The sequence below is a fragment of the Schistocerca gregaria genome, chromosome 1 (genome assembly GCF_023897955.1).
Source record: "Schistocerca gregaria isolate iqSchGreg1 chromosome 1, iqSchGreg1.2, whole genome shotgun sequence".
NCBI lineage: Eukaryota > Metazoa > Arthropoda > Insecta > Orthoptera > Acrididae > Schistocerca > Schistocerca gregaria.
The window spans coordinates 233303129-233322749 of NC_064920.1; the positions used below are offsets into that span (position 1 = coordinate 233303129).

A 19621-nucleotide genomic window follows, 5' to 3' on the forward strand; every position below is an offset into this window, starting at 1 on the left:
AAATGCAGTAAGAGATAAACATTTTTCTTTTCATCATTTTGTGGCAGATGGTAACGAGAACATGTTTCGAAAAGGTTTGAAACCATGTATAAAGGTTGTTGGAAGGACTTACGTGCTCTCATTGTCAAATGCAAACTGAATACAGTCCGGATAATTTGCGCTCCACCAGGAGTTGCGCTGTCTCAAGACACTCCCTCTCTCTCTCTCTCTCTCTCTCTCTCTCTCTCTCACACACACACACACACACACACACAGTCTCAATAACTAATCGTCGAAAATTAGGCCTAAGGAACAGTTATTATTTCTTTTTGTCATCATCTTAATTCTACATTACACGTTTTTGCAGTACCTTTTGCACATTATCAACATTATCATTCACTAGTAGCCTGTCATCTGCAACCAAACGATGTCAATGTGAATTTGGTTGGCTTGTTAATACCTCAGTTTAAGGTTAAACGTAATTTTGCTGTGCAAAGATATTTCTAGCAGATATTTGCTGTTACTTAAGTTTTGCATTGACAGATCCGTTTTCTTGTGCATTCGCTTGAGTTTTTGAGAAACACACAGAAATACCAAACATATTTTGCAGAATTTTGTTGTGACGATCGCTTTACTCTTCGACAAAACACAATGTTAATGATGTTGCTGTGGGTCCTGTTGCTATCGGTGTTCACTATACCAACTACTACGTAAACGGAATTGGAATGAACAGGCCACATACAAACAGGACACACTAAAACGCAGACGATCAGCACACGCAAGGCACAACACAACAACAGGAAAAACACACAACTAAATGGCACCGACTCATTTACAATAACAAAATTGTTAACGGAATAGGCGACATGTTAAAGAAATAGGGATTTCAAATAGGATACAGGACACGCAACGTAGCCCAGAGAAATCTCAGAACACAAGAAACACCAACAAATATCAACAGGTGATGCATGTATTAACTTACATGCTACGCTTCTCACTCAGTGAAAAAAACGCAGGAACTTTAAAACAAGATATTCAGAGTACCTCAGAGTGCTAAAAAGCAACAGCTCCAACAGTACATTTGCTCACCGCCTGATGCCCCACAACCATCACCCAACTACAATAGAAACACATCTAAAAACACTAAAACCCAACCACAGCCTGTACCACAAACTAACAATAGAGAAAAACTTCCACATAGAAAAGGCAGTATATAGATCACAATAGATACCAATTTACGTACTTAAGCTACAATATTGACTTAATAAATTGTTTTTCCGCAAGAAAACACCTTTATTTATAAGCGCACTCAGTAAACACACACGCCAAAGGCTTGCGCTTTAGAACAGTTAGCTTATCACAAGAACTACGCAAGTAAAAGCGACACCTTCAATATACAGATCACAATAGATACTAATTAACTTATTTAAGCTATAATATTGTCTTAATAAATTGTTTTTCCACAATAAAACACCTATATTTACTAGCACACTGAGTAAACACAAACGGCTCCACAGAAAAGGCAATAGCAGAAGGAAAACAGGTTATAAATGAGTACATTACATCATGCTAATGCACACTATTCAACACACACACACACACACACACACACACACACACACACACACACACACAGCAGAGAGAGAAAGAGAGAGAGAGAGAGAGAGAGAGAGAGAGAGAGAGAGTAAACAAAATTCGGCGTCGAACTCACTTGAGAATAAGTGAACGACGACTGTGAGAGGACACGCAGTATCAACATTTACGCTGCGCTTTGATGAAGTGAATAGCGTTAGTTGCAACATAGCTGATCAGAATACGTTTAGTATTTGTGGGTGCTTCTGAGCAACACACGAGGATGCTAATGCAAAATGTAACTAACAGCAAATATATTCGCGAAATATCTTGGCACAATAAAATTACGTTTCATCTTAAAAGTGATGTGTTAACTCGCCAACGAAACTGACATTGACATCGTTTGGTTGCAGATGATAGTCTGCCAGTAATGTACAAATAGCATTGCAGAAGCGTATAACGTAAACTTAATGTAATTACAAAAAAAGTGTTCTTTAGACCTAATTCTGGGAGGTTAGTTATCACTCAAAATATGTTCACATTTCCCAGATTCTGATGAAGAAACCCACAGGCGATGGCACAGAGGTGCTGTAACATGGTTGGGTCATAAGGAAAAACAGTGTTTTGGCTAACAGGCGGACTTTATATCCAGTAATTTTAACTACAAAGACAGCAAATACAAGAGCAGAAAGTCCACGCGAGGACCAGTAACGTTATATTATACCTCTCAATGAACACATTGTGACAGTAGTTTAAATTTTTTAATTTCGGTCAATAATTATATAAAACGCTGAAAACCAAATTTTTGCTCACCTGACAGCCGTTAGATAGGCGTGCTTCAACCAGAGACGTGCGACGTGTAGTGTTTTAGCCATTTAGCAACACGGGTAACGAAAAAACTGGAAGAGGCCGGCCTCAGAGAGAACCAGGGTGGGTTTCAGAGAAATACAGGAACACACGACACGTGTCAATACTGAATCGATGACTATCACAGGATAAACGCAAATCTACGATTATAGTATTTTAGATTTGGAGAAATCTTTCAAATGGAATACACTCCTTGAACTTGCTAGTTTCATCCCAGAAGGACCCGTCGTGGCCAAGACTGAGGTAACAGGGTTGAAGTAGCAAAACACTGTATCCACAAGTCAGACAGAAACCGGACCACAGTTATGAGTGTCGAAGGGCGTAGAAGAGAAAGGACTCCCATGGCGTTGAGGTTGCTCATTCTGCAATGCCGCCAAGAGAGCAACTCTCGTGCTAAAGAAGCGTCTCTTTCACACTGGCGTTTCTGCGTCGCCAACCTGAATACAACGGCTCTGTAATTTACCGATTTACGCCATCTGGCAATTTTATAGAACTATTTGTTCTGCTGTTGATAAAACTGATTTCCAGCGCTGTCCGGTCGTCTTGAGCCCAGGCAACAAACCAGTGACTCCATAAGGTTGGGAAAAATTGGTATTATACCTAAGATTTGCCTATTTAGTTTTCTGATTTGTTAAATATTCATGTAATTGGCGCGAGATTACCGTCATTCGGCTTGTGATTTTTTCCAGCGGCGACAGTCCAACCCTTCAAATGCAAATGTTTAATAATAGCACGGAACTCAGTTTTCCCCATTTTCAGTTGCAGTCGATACACTGACCAATTCAGATGGCTGTCGACAATGAACTCTATGTTGTATGCTGTTGAAATTCCTTATGCTATCCTTGGAATAATCAAGCTTACCGACTATGACGGCGCAACATAAATATTCCATTCTTTCATGAAAATTTACCACACTTATCAAACCACTCTCGTACGTGAAGTCAAGAGTTTTCATATAAAGAATTTAGAGGCATTACTTTTCAGCACGTCCTCGTGTAGTGAAGATGAACATGTGCTTGTATCTCTTGAGCTACACATTTTATATTTGAGTCCATACTGCTACCTCTTAAAATATGGAACACTTTTCTTAACATCTTAGTAGGTACTGCAAATAAAAGCCTTCGAAGCAAGACTAGTCTACGACGAAAAAATATTCGCCACTCATTCACTACCCTCCTCTTCTTCTTCTTCTTCTTCCTCTCTCTCTCTCTCTCTCTCTCTCTCTCTCTCTTTCAGAAGTGATGGACAGTATTCAGGGGTAAGACAGGAATGATCATTCGAAACAAAAAAGTGAAGTTTACATGGGCTCTGAAACGCATACTTTAAAAGAGTTATGAGCAATTCTTCATCTTCGATACTGTGACACAAATCTCTTCTATCTTCGATACTGTGACACAATCTCTTCTAATGCAATCTCTCTGCTTTCCATATTTTGGGAAGTGGTAGTACGGATCAAAAGAAGAAAAAAATGTCAAGTAAACTTGTGCTCTAAAACGCGTACCTGAAGAGCTATTAACACTTGCTCATCTTCGCTATTTGGAAACGCATCTCTTCTACTGAACAAGTGCTCATAACTTTAAAGGCATGAATTTTAGAGCAAATGTTTAGTGGACATTCTTTTTGTTGTTTTGGTCCATTCTACCACTTCCCAGAATATGGAAAGCAACGAGTTTGCAGTAGAAGAGATTTGTTTCACATTATCGAAGATCAAGAAATGCCCACGGCTCTTAAGGTGCACTATGTGATCAAAAGTATACGGACACCCCGAAAAACAAACGTTTTTCATATTAGGTGCATTGTGCTGCCACCTACTGCCAGGTACTCCATATCAGCGACCCCAGTAGTCATTAGACATGATGAGAGAGCAGAATGGGGCGCTGCGCGGAACCCATGGACTTCGAACTTGGTCAGGTGATTGGGTGTCACATGCGTCATACGTTTGCACGCGACATTTCCACAGTTCTTAACACCCCTAGGTCCACTGTTTCCGATGTGATAGCGAAGTGGAAACGCGAAGGAATACGTGCAGCACAAACGCGTACAGCACGACCTCGTCTGTTGACTGAGAGACACCACCGACAGTTGAAGAGTGTCGTCATGTCTAATAGGCAGACATCTAGCCAGGCCATCACAAAGGAATTCCAAACTCCATCAGCATCCACTGCAAGTACTTAACAGTTAAGCAGGAGGTGAGAAAACTTGGATTTCATCGTCGAGCGGCTGTTCGTATGCCACACAACACGCAAATAAATGCGAAACGACGTCTCACTTGGTGTGAGGAGAGTAAACATTGGGCGATTGAACAGTGGAAAAACTGTGTGTGGAGTAATGAATCACGGTACACAAACTGGCGATCCAATGGCAGGGTGTGGGTATGGCGAATGCCCGGTGAACGTCATCTGCTAGTGTGCGAACAGTAACATTCGGAGGCGGTGGTGTTATTGTGTGGTCGTGTTTCTCATGGAGGGGGCTTGCAGCCCTTGTTGTTTCGGGTGGCACTATCACAGCACAGATGTTTTAAGAACCTTTCTGCTTCCCACTGCTGAAGAGCAGTGCAGGGATGGCGATTGTATCTTTCAACACAATAAAGCACCTGTTTATAATACACGACCTGTGGCGGAGTGGTTAAGGACAATAACATCCCTGTTATGGACTGGCCTATATAGAGTCCTGACCTGAATCCTATAGAATACCTTTGGGATTTTTCGGAATGCCAATTTCGTACCAGGCCTCACCGACCGACATCGATACCTCTCCTCAGTGCAACACTCCGTGAAGAATGGGCTGCCACTCCCCAAGAAACCTTCCACCACCTGATTGAAAGTACGAGCTGCATTCAAGTTCTAAGGCCTACGATTTTTTTTCTCCGGACTGGAAGGGGATAGAAACATGCGCATTGTTTTTAAATGAGGCCGCGTTCATTGTCAATACGTCCCAGAGATGGCAGCACTGTATGGCAGATGGAATTTTACCGCCAGCGACGAGAATGAGAACTGTTTTAAATACTTAAAATGGCGACGTTTTCGTTACTTGAACAGCGTGCAATCATTCGTTTTCTGAATCTTCGTGATGTGAAACCAATTGAAATTCATCGACAGTTGAAGGAGACATGTGGTGATGGAGTTGTGGATGTGTCGAAAATACGTTCGTGGGTGCGACAGTTTAATGAAGGCAGAACATCGTGTGACGACAAACCGAAACAACCTCGGGCTCGCACAAGCCGGTCTGACGACATGATCGAGAAAGTGGAGAGTATTGTTTTGGGGGATCGCCGAATGACTGTTGAACAGATCGCGTCCAGAGTTGGCATTTCTGTGGGTTCTGTGCACACAATCCTGCATGACGACCTGAAAATGCGAAAAGTGTCATCCAGGTAGGTGCCACGAATGCTGACGGACGACCACATGGCTGCCCGTGTGGCTTGTTGCCAAGCAATGTTGACGCGCAACGACAGCATGAATGGGACTTTCTTTTCGTCGGTTGTGACAATGGATGAGACGTGGATGCCATTTTTCAATCCAGAAACAAAGCGCCAGTCAGCTCAATGGAAGCACACAGATTCACCGCCACCAAAAAAATTTCGGGTAACCGCCAGTGCTGAAAAATGATGGTGTCCGTGTTCTGGGACAGCGAGGGCGTAATCCTTACCCATTGCGTTCCAAAGGACACTACGGTAACAGGTGCATAATACGAAAATGTTTTGAAGAACAAATTCCTTCCTGCACTGCAACAAAAACGTCCGGGAAGGGCTGTGCGTGTGCTGTTTCACCGAGATAACGCACCCGCACATCGAGCTAACGTTACGCAACAGTTTCTTCGTGATAACAACTTTGAAGTGATTCCTCATGCTCCCTACTCACCTGACTTGGCTCCAAGTGACTTTTGGCTTTTTCCAACAATGAAAGACACTCTCCACGGCCGCACATTCACCAGCCGTGCTGATATTGCCTCAGCGATTTTCCAGTGGTCAAAACAGACTCCTAAAGAAGCCTTAGCCGCTGCCATGGAATCATGGCGTCAGCGTTGTGAAAAATGTGTACGTCTGCAGGGCGATTACGTCGAGAAGTAACGCCAGTTTCGGGTGAGTAGTTAATTAAAAAAAAAAAAATCGGAGGCCTTAGAACTTGAATGCACCTCGTATACCTACGAGAGTGGAAGCTGTCATCAAGGTTCAAATGGCTCTAAGTACTATGGGACTTAACATCCGAGGTCATCAGTCCCCTAGACCTAGAACTACTTAAACCTAACTAACCTAAGAACATCACACACATCCGTTCCCGAGGCAGGATTCGAACCTGCGACCGTAGCAGCAGCGCGGTTCCGGACTGAAGCACCTAGAGCCGCTCGGCCCCAGGGCCGGAACCGCTCGGCCACAACGGCCGGCTGTCATCAAGGCTAAGGGTGGGCGTCAGGAACTTTTAAGTAACTTTCAGCCAGGTGTCCGGATACTTTTGATCACATAATATACGTGTTGTAGAGCCCATGTTTACTTGACTTTTTTGACATTCTTGTCATATCCCTGATATTGACTCTGGTGTCATCGCCAGACACAACACTTGCTAGGTGGTAGCCTTTAAATCGGCCGCGGTCTGTTAGTATACGTCGCCACTATCCGTGATGGCAGACCGAGCGCCGCCACACGGCAGGTCTAGGCTAGAGAGACTCCCTAACACTCGCCCCAGTTGTACAGCCGACTTTGCAAGCGATGGTTCACTGACTACATACGCTCTCATTTGCCGAGACGACAGTTTAACATAGCCTTCAGCTACATCATTTGCTATGACCTAACAAGGCGCCATATTCTTCAAGAATGTATTCTGAACTGATAATATTGTGAATCATGTACAGTCAAGAGCGACGTTCCTCATTAATAGATTAAAGTTAAGTATCAAACTAATTACGTCCGCTTTCTGAATTCTAATTCCTTGTCATGTTCCAGACTTCACGTCAGTATAGTTCTTCCCTCCTCACGCCAGCCCGCGTGAGCTAAAACGCGTGCATTTCGGCCTCCTCTAGCAACACGGTGTTGGCTCTTCAGCCAACACAACATTGACCGTCATTTCTGAAACACTCCGTATTTTGTGTGTCTGGAGAAGAGAGGTAATGAATAAGTGTTCTAAGATGGCGAATATTTTTTCGCCGTGAACTAGTCTTGCTTCGCTCGAATCTATTTGCTGCAGTTACTGTTTTCATGAGTTAGGATGTCAGGCAGCGCGCTATATTGCAGGCACCACATGAAAGAGCGCTTGACGTACTGCGCCCATTTCCGATTACGTCTGCGGCCGTTAGTAAAAAAAGGTGAGAAAAAGGGGAGCGCTCAGGAGCGACTGTTGGCGTCTTTTCGGTGAGAGATGAACTCCATCAGCGCGAAATGTGTTATTCATGTAAGGAATGTGACGAGAAGCATAAGTGCGCGGGCCGGGGCGGGCGTAATGCGTGCAATTACGGCAAATTGCCTCATAAAGCAGGCAGCCGGCGGGCTGCGCGCGGCGCGCGGCGCGCCGATCGAAACGCGGTCGAAGCGGGGAGCCGGCAGCGCGCAGAGCGGGCAGCGGGCATCGCAAGTGCCGGCGGGGCCTTTGTTCCGCTGCAACCCTTACGAATCTGTCGGCCATCGATTTCCCTGGGCGCCCGCCCCGCCGCAGTAATGTCGGAGGGTAAACACTGAGAGCGCGCCGATGGGCCGCCGCCATCGCGCTAGCGACATCAAAAGCTCCTGACCGGATGCACTTCTACGTCCGCCACGTCCTCTCCAGCTCTCTTCGAAATTTCCATCTTCTGTACAGTCCTGCTACAAATCATTCCAGCTAAGCATTTTCTCAGAGAGTGAAAGACACGATTTCATAATACGTTGGGGTCAGGGATTTTCTCTGCCTCGTGATGACTGGGTGTTGTGTGATGTCCTTAGGTTAGTTAGGTTTAAGTAGTTCTAAGTTCTAGGGGACTGATGACCATAGATGTTAAGTCCCATAGTGCTCAGAGCCATTTGTACCATTTTCATAATACGTTCTTGGTTGTACAGCGCTGCCAATTAAATCTGCAACACCACGTAGACGGCATGCAAACAACGTCGAATCGGGATGAATTGTACTTCAGGCTTGCATATGAAAACAGTAAGCACTTGAGCTTAATCGCACAGTGTAGGTGGCAGCAACTCGATCTACATTCTGTGTACGGGGTGAAAATATTTAAACCGACAAACTCTGGGAGGTAGTAGGAGATATCAAAACAAATATTTCTCCTCGAAGTCATTTTTTCCTATGAGTATTATTTAAACTGGTAAAGCCCGCATTACGCTCTTCAGTTTTTAGAAGCCGTATTATGATCTTCAGTTGTTAGAGGGCTTATTACGCTCTTCAGTTGTAGGCAACTGCTGTCCACTAGTGAAGTAGTGCGTTGTCTCTGTTTACTAATAGAGCGATACACCTGGATTGAGTACACTGATGTGGTTGGTGCGTACTACGTAGAGTCGAGGGACATGAAAGGGAAGCAGTGGTGGGGAAGGGAGTAAGACAGTGTCGTAGCCTCTCCCCGATGTTATTCAATCTGTATATTGAGCAAGCAGTAAAGGAAACAAAAGAAAAATTCGGCGTAGGTATTGAAATCCATGGAGAAGAAATAAAAACGTTGAGGTTGTAATTCTGTAGGAGACAGCAAAGGACTTAGAAGAGCAGATGAACGGAATGGGCAGTGTCTTGAAAGGAGGATATAAGATGAACATCAACAAAAGCAAAACGAGGATAATGGAATGTAGTCCAATTAAGTCCGGTGACGCTGAGGGAATTAGATTAGGAAATGAGACACTTGAAGTAGTAAAGGAGTTTTGCTATTTGGGTAGCAAAATAACTGATGATGGTCGAAGTAGAGAGGATATAAAATGTAGACTGGCAATGGCAAGGAAAGCGTTTCTGAAGAAGAGAAATTTGTTAACATCGAGTATAGATTTAAGTGTCAGGAAGTCATTTCTGTAACTATTTGTATGGAGTGTAGCCATGTATGGAAGTGAAACATGGACGATAAATAGTTTGGACAATAAGAGAATAGAAGGTTTCGAAATGTGGTGCTACATAAGAATGCTGAAGATTAGATGGCTAGATCACATAACTAATGAGGAAGTATTGAATAGGATTGAGGAGAAGACCAGAAGAAGGGATCGGTTCGTAGGACTGTTCTGAGGCATCAAGGGATCACCAATTTAGCATTGGAGGGCTGCATGGAGGGTAAAAATCGTAGAGGGAGACCAAGAGATGAATACACTAAGTAGATTCAGAAGGATGTAGATTGCAGTAGGTACTGGGAGATGAAGAAGCTTGCACAGGATAGAGTAGCATGGAGAGCTGCATCAAACCAGTCTCTGGACTGAAGACCACAACAACAACATACTACGTAGAGCACCACAACGGAAGAACTGCACAGCGGGTTTATCAATAACAATATCCTAATCGCCGTATCCCGCATCATACGACCTTTGCTGTGTACCAACGTCTGCGCGAGACCGGGTCATTTAGCAGATTACGTGGACAGGGATGCCGTAGCCCGGTAAGAACACTGCAAATTGAGGAAGTCGTCTTGCAGCATGTCGAGCAGGATCCTTCAATCAGCACACGTGCAATTGCACGTAACATGGGGGCGAATCAGACGAATGTAAGAACAGTCCTTCGAGAACAATTGTTAAGTCCGTTTCACTTACAGCTTGTCCACAACCTGGAACCAGTTTATTATCCACCGAAAGCACAGTTTTCGCAGTGGCACCTGGAACAGTGTGAAATGCATTCTACATTTCCATCCTCTGTGTTGTTTACCGATGAAGCAACGTTCGGGCGTGATGGAGTCTTCAACATGCACAATTCGCATGTTTGGAGTGACGATAACCCATATGCCACAGTTACTAGCGCTCATCAAATGCGGTTCTTCGTTAATATGTGGGTCGGTGTTGTTGGGAACTGTTTAAATGGGCCGCATCTGCTCCTAGGCCATTAAATTGCAGGCACTATTACAATTTTCTCGCCAGAGCATTGCCAGAATTGTTGGAAGACGTCCCGCTCCCTTCAAGACAACGCATGTGGTTAGCACATGACGGGGCGCCGGCACATTTCAGTCGTCGTGTGCGTCGATTCCTTGAACGACGGTTTCCAGAAACGTGGATTGGCAGAGGTGGTCCTGTACCATGGCCTGCTCGATCCCCAGATATGTCCCTTCTGGACGTTTTTGTGTGGAGAGAGATGCGCAGCCTTGTTTATGCAACTTTTTTGCATCAGAAGCGGATCTGGTTGCCCGGATTGTAGCACCAGCAGGAACAATTCAGGATACTTTTGGGGTTTTTGCCCGTGTCAGAACCTGATCCGAGGGTGTAACCTTTGTTTACGTGTCAATGGAGGCATTTTTGAAAATCTACTGTAATTAAAATTGGATTGTGTTAATGTGTGTCTCTTGGTCATAAAAAAATGGAAAAGTGTTTGTTGGTTTAATTAATTTTCCGCCAGAGAAATCTTCCTCTACCGGTTTAAATACTCCTCATAGGAAAAAATGACATTAGGGAAAATATTTGTTTCGATGTCCCCTACAACCTCCCAGAGTTTGTTGGTTTAAATACTTTTCACCCTGTATACAAAAACTAACGAAAAGATTACGCCGCGGGTTCCTGACTCAGAAATCTCATTTCACTCTTGGTTTTTCGTAAGAAGATCTTGTTACGCATCCTTAAGGAAGGAGACACGTTTGCCGCAAGGCCTGTCTGAAGGGATGGGAAAAACTGACCTGTGGAAACCGATACCGGTATTCCGAGTGACCGATATTTTTCGGTATCTGTTATGTCACTGTTAGAAAAGATACTTTTTTATTTTTTGCTAACAACCGAGCAAAATGCGATGTATCAATTACCAACAGCAGCAGTGCTAAAGTTTTTCGTGTTTAAATAAGCCCCCTTTTTTTTTAAAAAAAAAAAAAGGAATTTTTATTTATAAAATTCGCATGTGTTTGAAATATTGCGTTATCATAGGAAATGAGAAAAGCGGTCAGTGCTATTTTAATGCTGTTTTAATAGCAATTCCGGCAGAAACGAGCGACAAACACATGGCATAAGAATTGGTACAGTACTGCTGAGACAATGAAAGTCCGCCGCGCGGGATTAGCCGAACGGTCTCAGGCGCTGCAGTCATGGACTGTACGGCTGGTTCCGGGGGGAGGTTCGAGTCCTCTCTCGGGCATGAGTGTGTGTGTTTGTCCTTAGGCTAATTTAGGTTGAGTAGTGTGTAAGCTTAGGGACTGTGACCTTAGCAGTTAAGTCCCATAAGATTTCACACACATGTGAACAGTTTTGAACAACTAAAGTCCCTCCCTGTTGCGGGTTGTCGTAGCGTAAAGTACGGGTGTACGTGCTGCGTGTGTACTCGCAGTCGTCGTCAGACATTCGTTGTACTGAAGAATCGCACTAACCCTAGTCCAGAAATACTTTTGTGAAGTGATGTAGCAATAAAGCACTAGGATTCATCTCCTATAAAAGGTTAAAGATTTGTTTGCCATTTCTATGAAATAATAAAAGAGGAAGGTAATCATTGTAACAGCAATAAATTTCAAACTTATCAACGCTTCATTCAAGTATACAATAAAAATAGAAGGTAACTGATCTGCTATTTGTATCCACATAATTGGCTTTATCTGCTTGAAAACGGACAAATGAACACGAAAAATAGCCCTTCAGATTTACTTTTCGCCGGCCGGTGTGGCCGAGCGGTTCTAGGCGCTGCAGTCTGGAACCTCGGTACCGCTACGGTCGCAGGTTCGAATCCTACCTCGGGCATAGATGTGTGTAATGTCCTCATGTTAATTAGGTTTAAGTAGTTCTAGGGGACTGATGAAGTCAGAAGTTAAGTCCCATAGTGTTCAGAGCCATTTGAACTTTACTTTTCACCCTTTTAGCATAGATTATGGTTCAAATGGCTTTGATCACTATGGAACTTAACTTCTGAGACCATCAGTTCCCTAGAACTACTTAAACCTAACTAACCTAAGAACATCACACACAAACATGCCCGAGGCACGATTCGAACCAGCGACCGTAGCGGTCGCGCGGTTCCAGACTGAAACGCTGAAACGCCTAGAACCGCTCGTCCTCACCGGCCAGCACATAGAGATTATTCCTTATGCCTAAATACTGGTATGGTCTCGGATTCTCAGATTACAACATGATTTCTGAACATAGCTCAGAAAACTGGAATCAATAGTAGAATAGTGCACGATCGCTCCTTGTATATGTTCACCTCCACTCCTGTGCACACAGTTGCTGTAGTGGGTACTTTATATTTTTTATGAGTTTGACAAGCCAAAGCTGTGTAATTTCCTATGAATGGAAAGTGTTCCTATTGTATTGATGGTATGTATGCATGCTAATAAGAGTTTTCCGAGGGTACGTAAATTAACGCTTATGTACATATTCTCATTGATAATGGGTTTGAACACATTGATAAATTCTCTTAGTAAAGGCTTTCCTTTTGGTACGTTGTAGGTCCAAGGATGGCAACAAGACACTAACGAAACCAGTCACTGTAAAAAAATAAATATACCAATATATCTTGATTGCAGCAGCCCTTCTTGTTCACCTTGTAGACACACTGGACTATCGAATTGGACGACTTCAGTCGCTGCGTGGTCGCGGATACGCCCAAACACTACTTCCATCCTATCATGTCTCTAAGTGGTCCTGTCTTACTATGTTGATTCCGTGCAATTCACGGGCACATAAGGCTACACGTCTTCAGTTCCATGCTTATATTAGCGGTGTAGGGCCATATGAGCCCCAGGTACCAGTTCTTCACCCTGAACGGAGGTTTGAAGCGATCAATGTGTTCCGTTAACGGGGTGACTAATACAATGCTCAATAGAATTAGGGGAACACGTGTTATCAACGTCCGGTATATATTGCGATACACACTGGACCTGTAGTCTCGTCGCGTAGCCTGAGGTCTTTGATTTCCACGTGATTACCGATGTCTAGTAATTTCTGCATTGTGACATCGTACGTTTACCGCCAGAGCGCTGCAAAACGATCTTAGAAGGGCCACTGGAACCGCTGTGTACGACCAAACTGTAAGGAAGAGGTTACGAGAAAAGGGCTATACGACCCAGTCGTCCTGTTCGAGTACCCCGCTTGACACGACATCTCACAGCTAGCTCCTAGTCCTGCCGTTCCCACAGGCGAATTCATCATTGGCGAAACGTGATATTTACAGTCGAGTCCGGATTTCCTTTGACGGAAGCTGATGGCCGTATTACTGTGTGAAGACACCGTGGTGATCTCTACGTGCCGAATGTTGTCTAGGAAATCGCCCAAGGTTCTCTGATGGTGTGGGAAGGCACCAGTGTTGACGGCAGTACGGATCTTATGACGGGCCATGGTCGTCTTACTGCCAAGCAGCATATCGAACTGTTCCTGTTGGACTATGCGGTCGACGTGGCCCTGAAGTCCTCCTTATGCACGATAAGATGAACGTCACAAGTGATCTGGATAATGAAATAATTCAATGGCCAACGATGAGTCCCAGTGCTTGACAGTCGTTTTCTTGGTCGTCCTGTTTCACTACGGGCTCTATAAAAACTCTTACAGAAGAATTGGAACAAAAACGACAGGGTGATCTTCGTAAACTGATACCGACCATCCCACATAGGTGTCAGGCGACGGTAAATGGTCACGGAGAGCGTACATGTTACTGAAGCTCCCAAATATAATGAAAAGAAGCAGGATGACATTTTAAATTACTTTTTCTAATTTGTTTTCGGCACGTGTCGGTATGTAAATGAACGAGGGTGTATGATGATTTGTGAAACAAAAAGTTAAAATTTTTTAGTATACCCAGCTCCCAATTAATGCTCGATGGGGTATGGCAGACACCCGAAGTTGGGTTCCCCTAATTCTTTTGAGCAGTGTATTTTAGCTGGTAAGCGTAGTTCTTAATTACTGTTGTACACTTGTGTCAACATGACCGTATCTTCGGTTTTAATGACCTTCACGGTTTAATATATTAATGATATTTCTCTGTATGGGGCAGGCTACCTGATGGTGAAATAAAAGTCGAGACTAATAGCTGTAACAGATGTCTGCAGTTGCGACTGAAAGTAAAATTGTACAATAGGGCGCGCAAAATAAAACTGGCCCCGAAAATATATCATGCTGTTGAAGACAGGCAACCCAATTTACATCGCCGACACACAGGGCGGAACGTATTTCATGAGCATTAAGACAGGTAACACTACGAACATCACCTGCACACAGGGTAGAAGATATTTCACGCACCTCAAGACAGGCAACCCAACTAGCACCATGCCCACCCAGAGCGGATGATGTAAGTTGGGTTGCCTGTCTTAAGGCGCACGAAATATTTTTCGGTACAGTTTTATTTTTGCCCACCTTGTACAGCTGAAGCTGGACTGGACACTCACCTGGCACTGCTGCGGCCCCTGGCGGTTGGGCGACGATGCCTTGGGGCGCGCCTTCTTCACGGCCAGCTTGCTGGAGTCGGGCGTGGCCGCCTTGGCGTCCTCGGAGCTGCCCACTGCAAGCAGCACACACACAACTTCTCACAGGGTGAGCAGCGACTCGCGCGCCGCTTGCCTGCGCCTGAGGGGTGCTCGATATTGCGTCCGCGCTCATTCACACTGCACACACGCCACCAGGGGGGAGGTTGGGGAGGGGAGGAGGGGGAGAGATTGGGTACTCGTGGCGTCGAAGTCAGTTTTAGAATTTGTCTCATTTTGGAAACTACTTCTAATTGTCCATAACCTTTCCGACTTGATGATGTACAGCAAGGAGTCTCTAACGAGCCTGTTAATGGTGTTTGATTTGTGGGGCGCTCAACTGCGCAGTCATCAGCGCCCGTACAAAGTTCCAATTTTTACACAGCCCCATTTCTACACAGCCCCAACCTGTACACAGCCCCAACCTGTACACAGCCCCAACCTGTACACGGTCCAACCTGTACACGGTCCAACCTGTACACGGTCCAACCTGTACACGGTCCAACCTGTACACGGTCCAACCTGTACACGGTCCAACCTGTACACGGTCCAACCTGTACACGGTCCAACCTGTACACGGTCCAACCTGTACACGGTCCAACCTGTACACGGTTCAATCTGTACCCGGTCCAATCTGTACACGGTCCAATCTGTACACAGTCCAATCTAGCAACTGTCACGAATGATGACGATGAAAATGAAATGATGAGGACAACACAAACGCCCAGTCTCTGGGCAGAGAAAATCCCCATCCCTAACGAGCCTGTTGAATAACCTACAAATAAAAAAACGTTGGGTTTTCTGCGCCTAAATAGGTCAATCGGAACCGACCGACCGCCATGTCATCGTCTTCCAATCCAGTAAGAGGGTGTGATATGGAGAGGTGTGTGTCTACATAAAGGCGGGAAACTATAGTTTCCTGCCGTTATGTAGACAGGAGTGACACCATCAGCAGTCGACAAATGGTTAAACGCCCAGAAGATGACCCCTACGTCGGGTTGAATCCGGCTGGCGGTATTATAACAATAATAAATGCGATTAAGACTGTTCTTGAATTATTGATTAATCACACTAATCGCTCCTCTCAACAACCGTGTTGTCCAGAAATCATGGCACTCACTACGCACACAGCTTCGTCATAGCCGTGCAAGATATTATGCTCTCACTCAGTTGAGACGCACACAGTTTCAGCGATCTCACGATTTTTTATTCGGCTGCCTTGCATCACCGTATCATGGATTTCATCAATGGTTTCCTTTGAATTCAATTGGACGGGCGGAAGGCTCTTCTTCAGTGCGTGTCCGACCATGTTTCAGTTCATTAACCAAAATGTAAATGGTCTTCAGTGATTGTGCAGAGCCCGTGTGAACGTCATCCACTTCTGTTTTAATTAGTGCGGCAGACCAACCCTTCAAATGAAAATGTTTAATAAGAGCACGAAACTCTCATTTCTCCATTTCCAATTGCAGTCAAGATACTGACCAATGAAGACGGTTGTCAATAATGAACTGTAAGCTGTACATTGTTGAAATTCTTTATACGACCCTTGGAATAACAAAGCTTACCATTTCTGAAGGCGCAACAAAAATGTTCCATTCTGTCATGGAAATTTACCAGACTTATAAACCATTCTCGTGTAAGTAACCCATGGTCACTGGTAGCTCGTTACAAACTAATAATTTTGTTACAATGTATTACGTTTGTTACCACCATTACTTTTTTCCGCTAAAAAACCTGATCAACAGTGAAAATGCTTGTAATATGCAATAATCAAAACGTGCCACACAAAAAACAGCTGCAAAAGTTTTGTGACGTGGTTGCCGTCGCCGCGGGAAGAGTTGTCCCTCTCCTAGACTGCACCTGGTGACCCACACACGAAGTGAATATCGGCCAACTCTACGTCAGTGAACCTGTTCGTACTGCTGTGTAATACTGTCCACACACGAGTAACACCACTAGGAAAGAGAAACCAGAGACAGGGCCTAACAGTACTGAATGCGAGCGTAAGGACGAAGGGTAACTGGGCGGCACTGCTGCCAACAGCATATATCGTGACTGAAAGGAACAAGTTAGTCGCCAAACAAGACACACTGCGCATATTGTCGACGTTTGCTCTATCGTGCAGGTATTCGCAGTGCAATACAGTAGCAAAGACAAAGGAGCGTAAGAAATCAAACGGAACTCCATTACTCCGTAACGAGCCACCGGAGAACATCTCTTATATCAAAAAGAGCAGGGACTTCGATCATACACCACGGTTGCGCAATAGGCTTTTGATTTAGAGAGATCTTGAAAAATATTTCAATTTCCCTGTCGGAGTGGATCAAGATGGGTGGATAGTAAACCAAACTTAACTAAACTCCGCCCTAAACAGGCCATGAAGGTTCAACAGCACCGACCGGCCGCCGTGTCAGCCTCAGCCCACAGGCGTCACTGGATGCAGATACGGAGAGGTATGTGGTCAGCACACCGCTCTCCCGGCCGTATGTCAGTTTACGAGATCGGAGCCGCTACTTCTCTGTCAAGTAGCTCCTCAGTTTGCCTCAGTAGAGCTGAATGCACCTCGCGTGTCAACAGCGCTCGGCAGACCGGATGGTCACCCATCCCACTGCTAGCTCACCCTGACAGCGCTTAACTTCGGTGATCTGACGGCATCCACTGTTACCACTGGGGCAAGGCCGTTGGCCAGTTAATACTGACATAGATAACAAAATTACAATATGTGGTATTATGATTTGAGCTGTAAGAAGGTTTTTGTGTAAAACTTTTGGTCAGTGTTGAGAACTGTCCTTTCTTTTTAGGAGAGCAGAGAACAGACTCTTATATTTCTTTTTGGTTAATGTTGCTCGCCTTTCTTCATTTTAGCGTTATTATTGGTGGTGAAAGCGACGTATCCTAATTGTTTACGCCACACAAACACATCTAGAATAGTATACAACTAAATGATGTCTCGCAAAGCTTTATGCGAAGCATTCATATACGAAACGTCGATTATTCATAGATATTAGGTGACGTCACGAGAGGTGATAATACTTCAAAAAAGTGATTAAAGCAAAGCAAATAAATCTCTGAAAACTGGAATTAAAAGAAAGGGTTCCATCTCGAATTCGTAAAATTTACATACAATTTAATTTGAAAGTCCTGATTTAAAATTTTTTATTTTGGAAAATTAGAGGCTATACATCAATTGCTCACGTAGCAACGATAGAAATTTTGAAGTGTTATTATTATTAATTCAACTAATGTGTCTTCAACGTCGTATGCAACTCGCGAAATAGAGCAACGTTGCAGTGCTTGTATTACCCGATTCTGTGTTCTTGGATAGAGAGAGCTGGCAGTACTACGGCCTTTGTTCTTGCAGAAAAGTGCGAAAACCTTTTGTTTATAATAAGCACATAAATTTAATCCGAAAGGAGAAATGTCCGGTATTCTGCTTCCATACTATCAAATATAACATTGATCAACAAATTCCTTTGTCACGTTCAAAAAAATGGTGTGTGGCAAGGAAATTTTTCACTGAAGTAACGAGAGAAGTGATGTTGAAATAGAACATAATTAATCCCATTTATAGAGTAACAAAACTTTGGAACGTTCGCGACTTATATAATGCATCATGTATATTCGTTCAAAATAGTGTTTTTTAGACAGCGATAAATCTGAAATCTACTCTTCGTACAAAATATTCTATTAAACTAGATAGTAAGGCACTACTGGGCCAGGTGTTGAATTTGAATATTAATTAAAGCTATCTGATGATTGTTCTACTTCTAACAGTAGGGGACATCAGGAACGTAACAAGGAGGCTTAACGAATATCGAACACCCCTGGTCTACACTCCTCATTCACTCCTCTCTTTACACAAACCCTTACACTACACACAGCATTCCTAAAGCGGTAAGCACTACTCTCACAGCGGCGGGGGATATCAGGAATTCCATTACAAAAACATCCAAGCAACAATGACACATTCAAGAAAACAAGAAGCACAATAAAATGAAGTAAAAAATAAATAAATAGCGCTGCAGCATGCACTAAAATAATTTATCAACGAATAATGTAATCAGCCCAGACACAAAAAATTGACTTCTGGGAGCCAAGTGTTTGCGCTGAAAACGTTTTAGATTGTTTCAATACTACCGTCGTCAGAATGAGAGTTGAATCCATTGGTAAAGTTTGCTTATTAGGGTAATTAAATTTCGATTAGATTTCATAAAATAGTATTGAATTTTCGCTTTCGAAACATTTGTGTAAAAAAAAAACTTAGCGATTGGATTTGAGTTCGAGAGACACAAAAGTGTCCAGTCACATTAATGTGACCAGTTGTCAAAAGACAGAATGACTGCCTGTTGCAGCGTGGAGCGCTGCGAACGTTCAGGAAGAGTGTCAGTGAGGTTCTGGAAGATACCGACAGGGATGTGGGGCCATGCTGACTCATTGCCGTGGCTGGCTGCGCTATCTTTTTCGCTTGAGCATCCGTGGTGCGAACAACCCGATCAAGGTGGTTCCACCGTTTCTCGATTCGATTTAAATCCCGAGAGTTCGGTCCTCATGGGAGTACGCTAAACGCAGCCCGACTGGCTAGCCGCGCGGTCTGGCGCGCTCCTTTCCGAGAGGGAGGGCGTGCCGGTCCCTGGCACCCACGAATCCGCCCTGCGGATTAGTGTCTAGGTCCGATGTGCCGGCCAGCTTGTGG

The 19621-nt window shown here is 44.2% G+C and overlaps 1 protein-coding gene across 2 annotated transcripts in view; it reads right to left on the reverse strand.

The window, feature by feature from the left end:
• LOC126338532 (serine-rich adhesin for platelets-like) overlaps positions 1 to 19621 on the reverse strand; it is a 2400280-nt gene that overhangs the window by 644052 nt on the left and 1736607 nt on the right. For both annotated transcript variants that reach the window (XM_050001562.1, XM_050001561.1), the window contains exon 5: positions 14854 to 14966. In XM_050001562.1, the coding sequence (XP_049857519.1) occupies positions 14854 to 14966 (113 nt within the window). The remainder of the gene's footprint in view (positions 1 to 14853; positions 14967 to 19621) is intronic.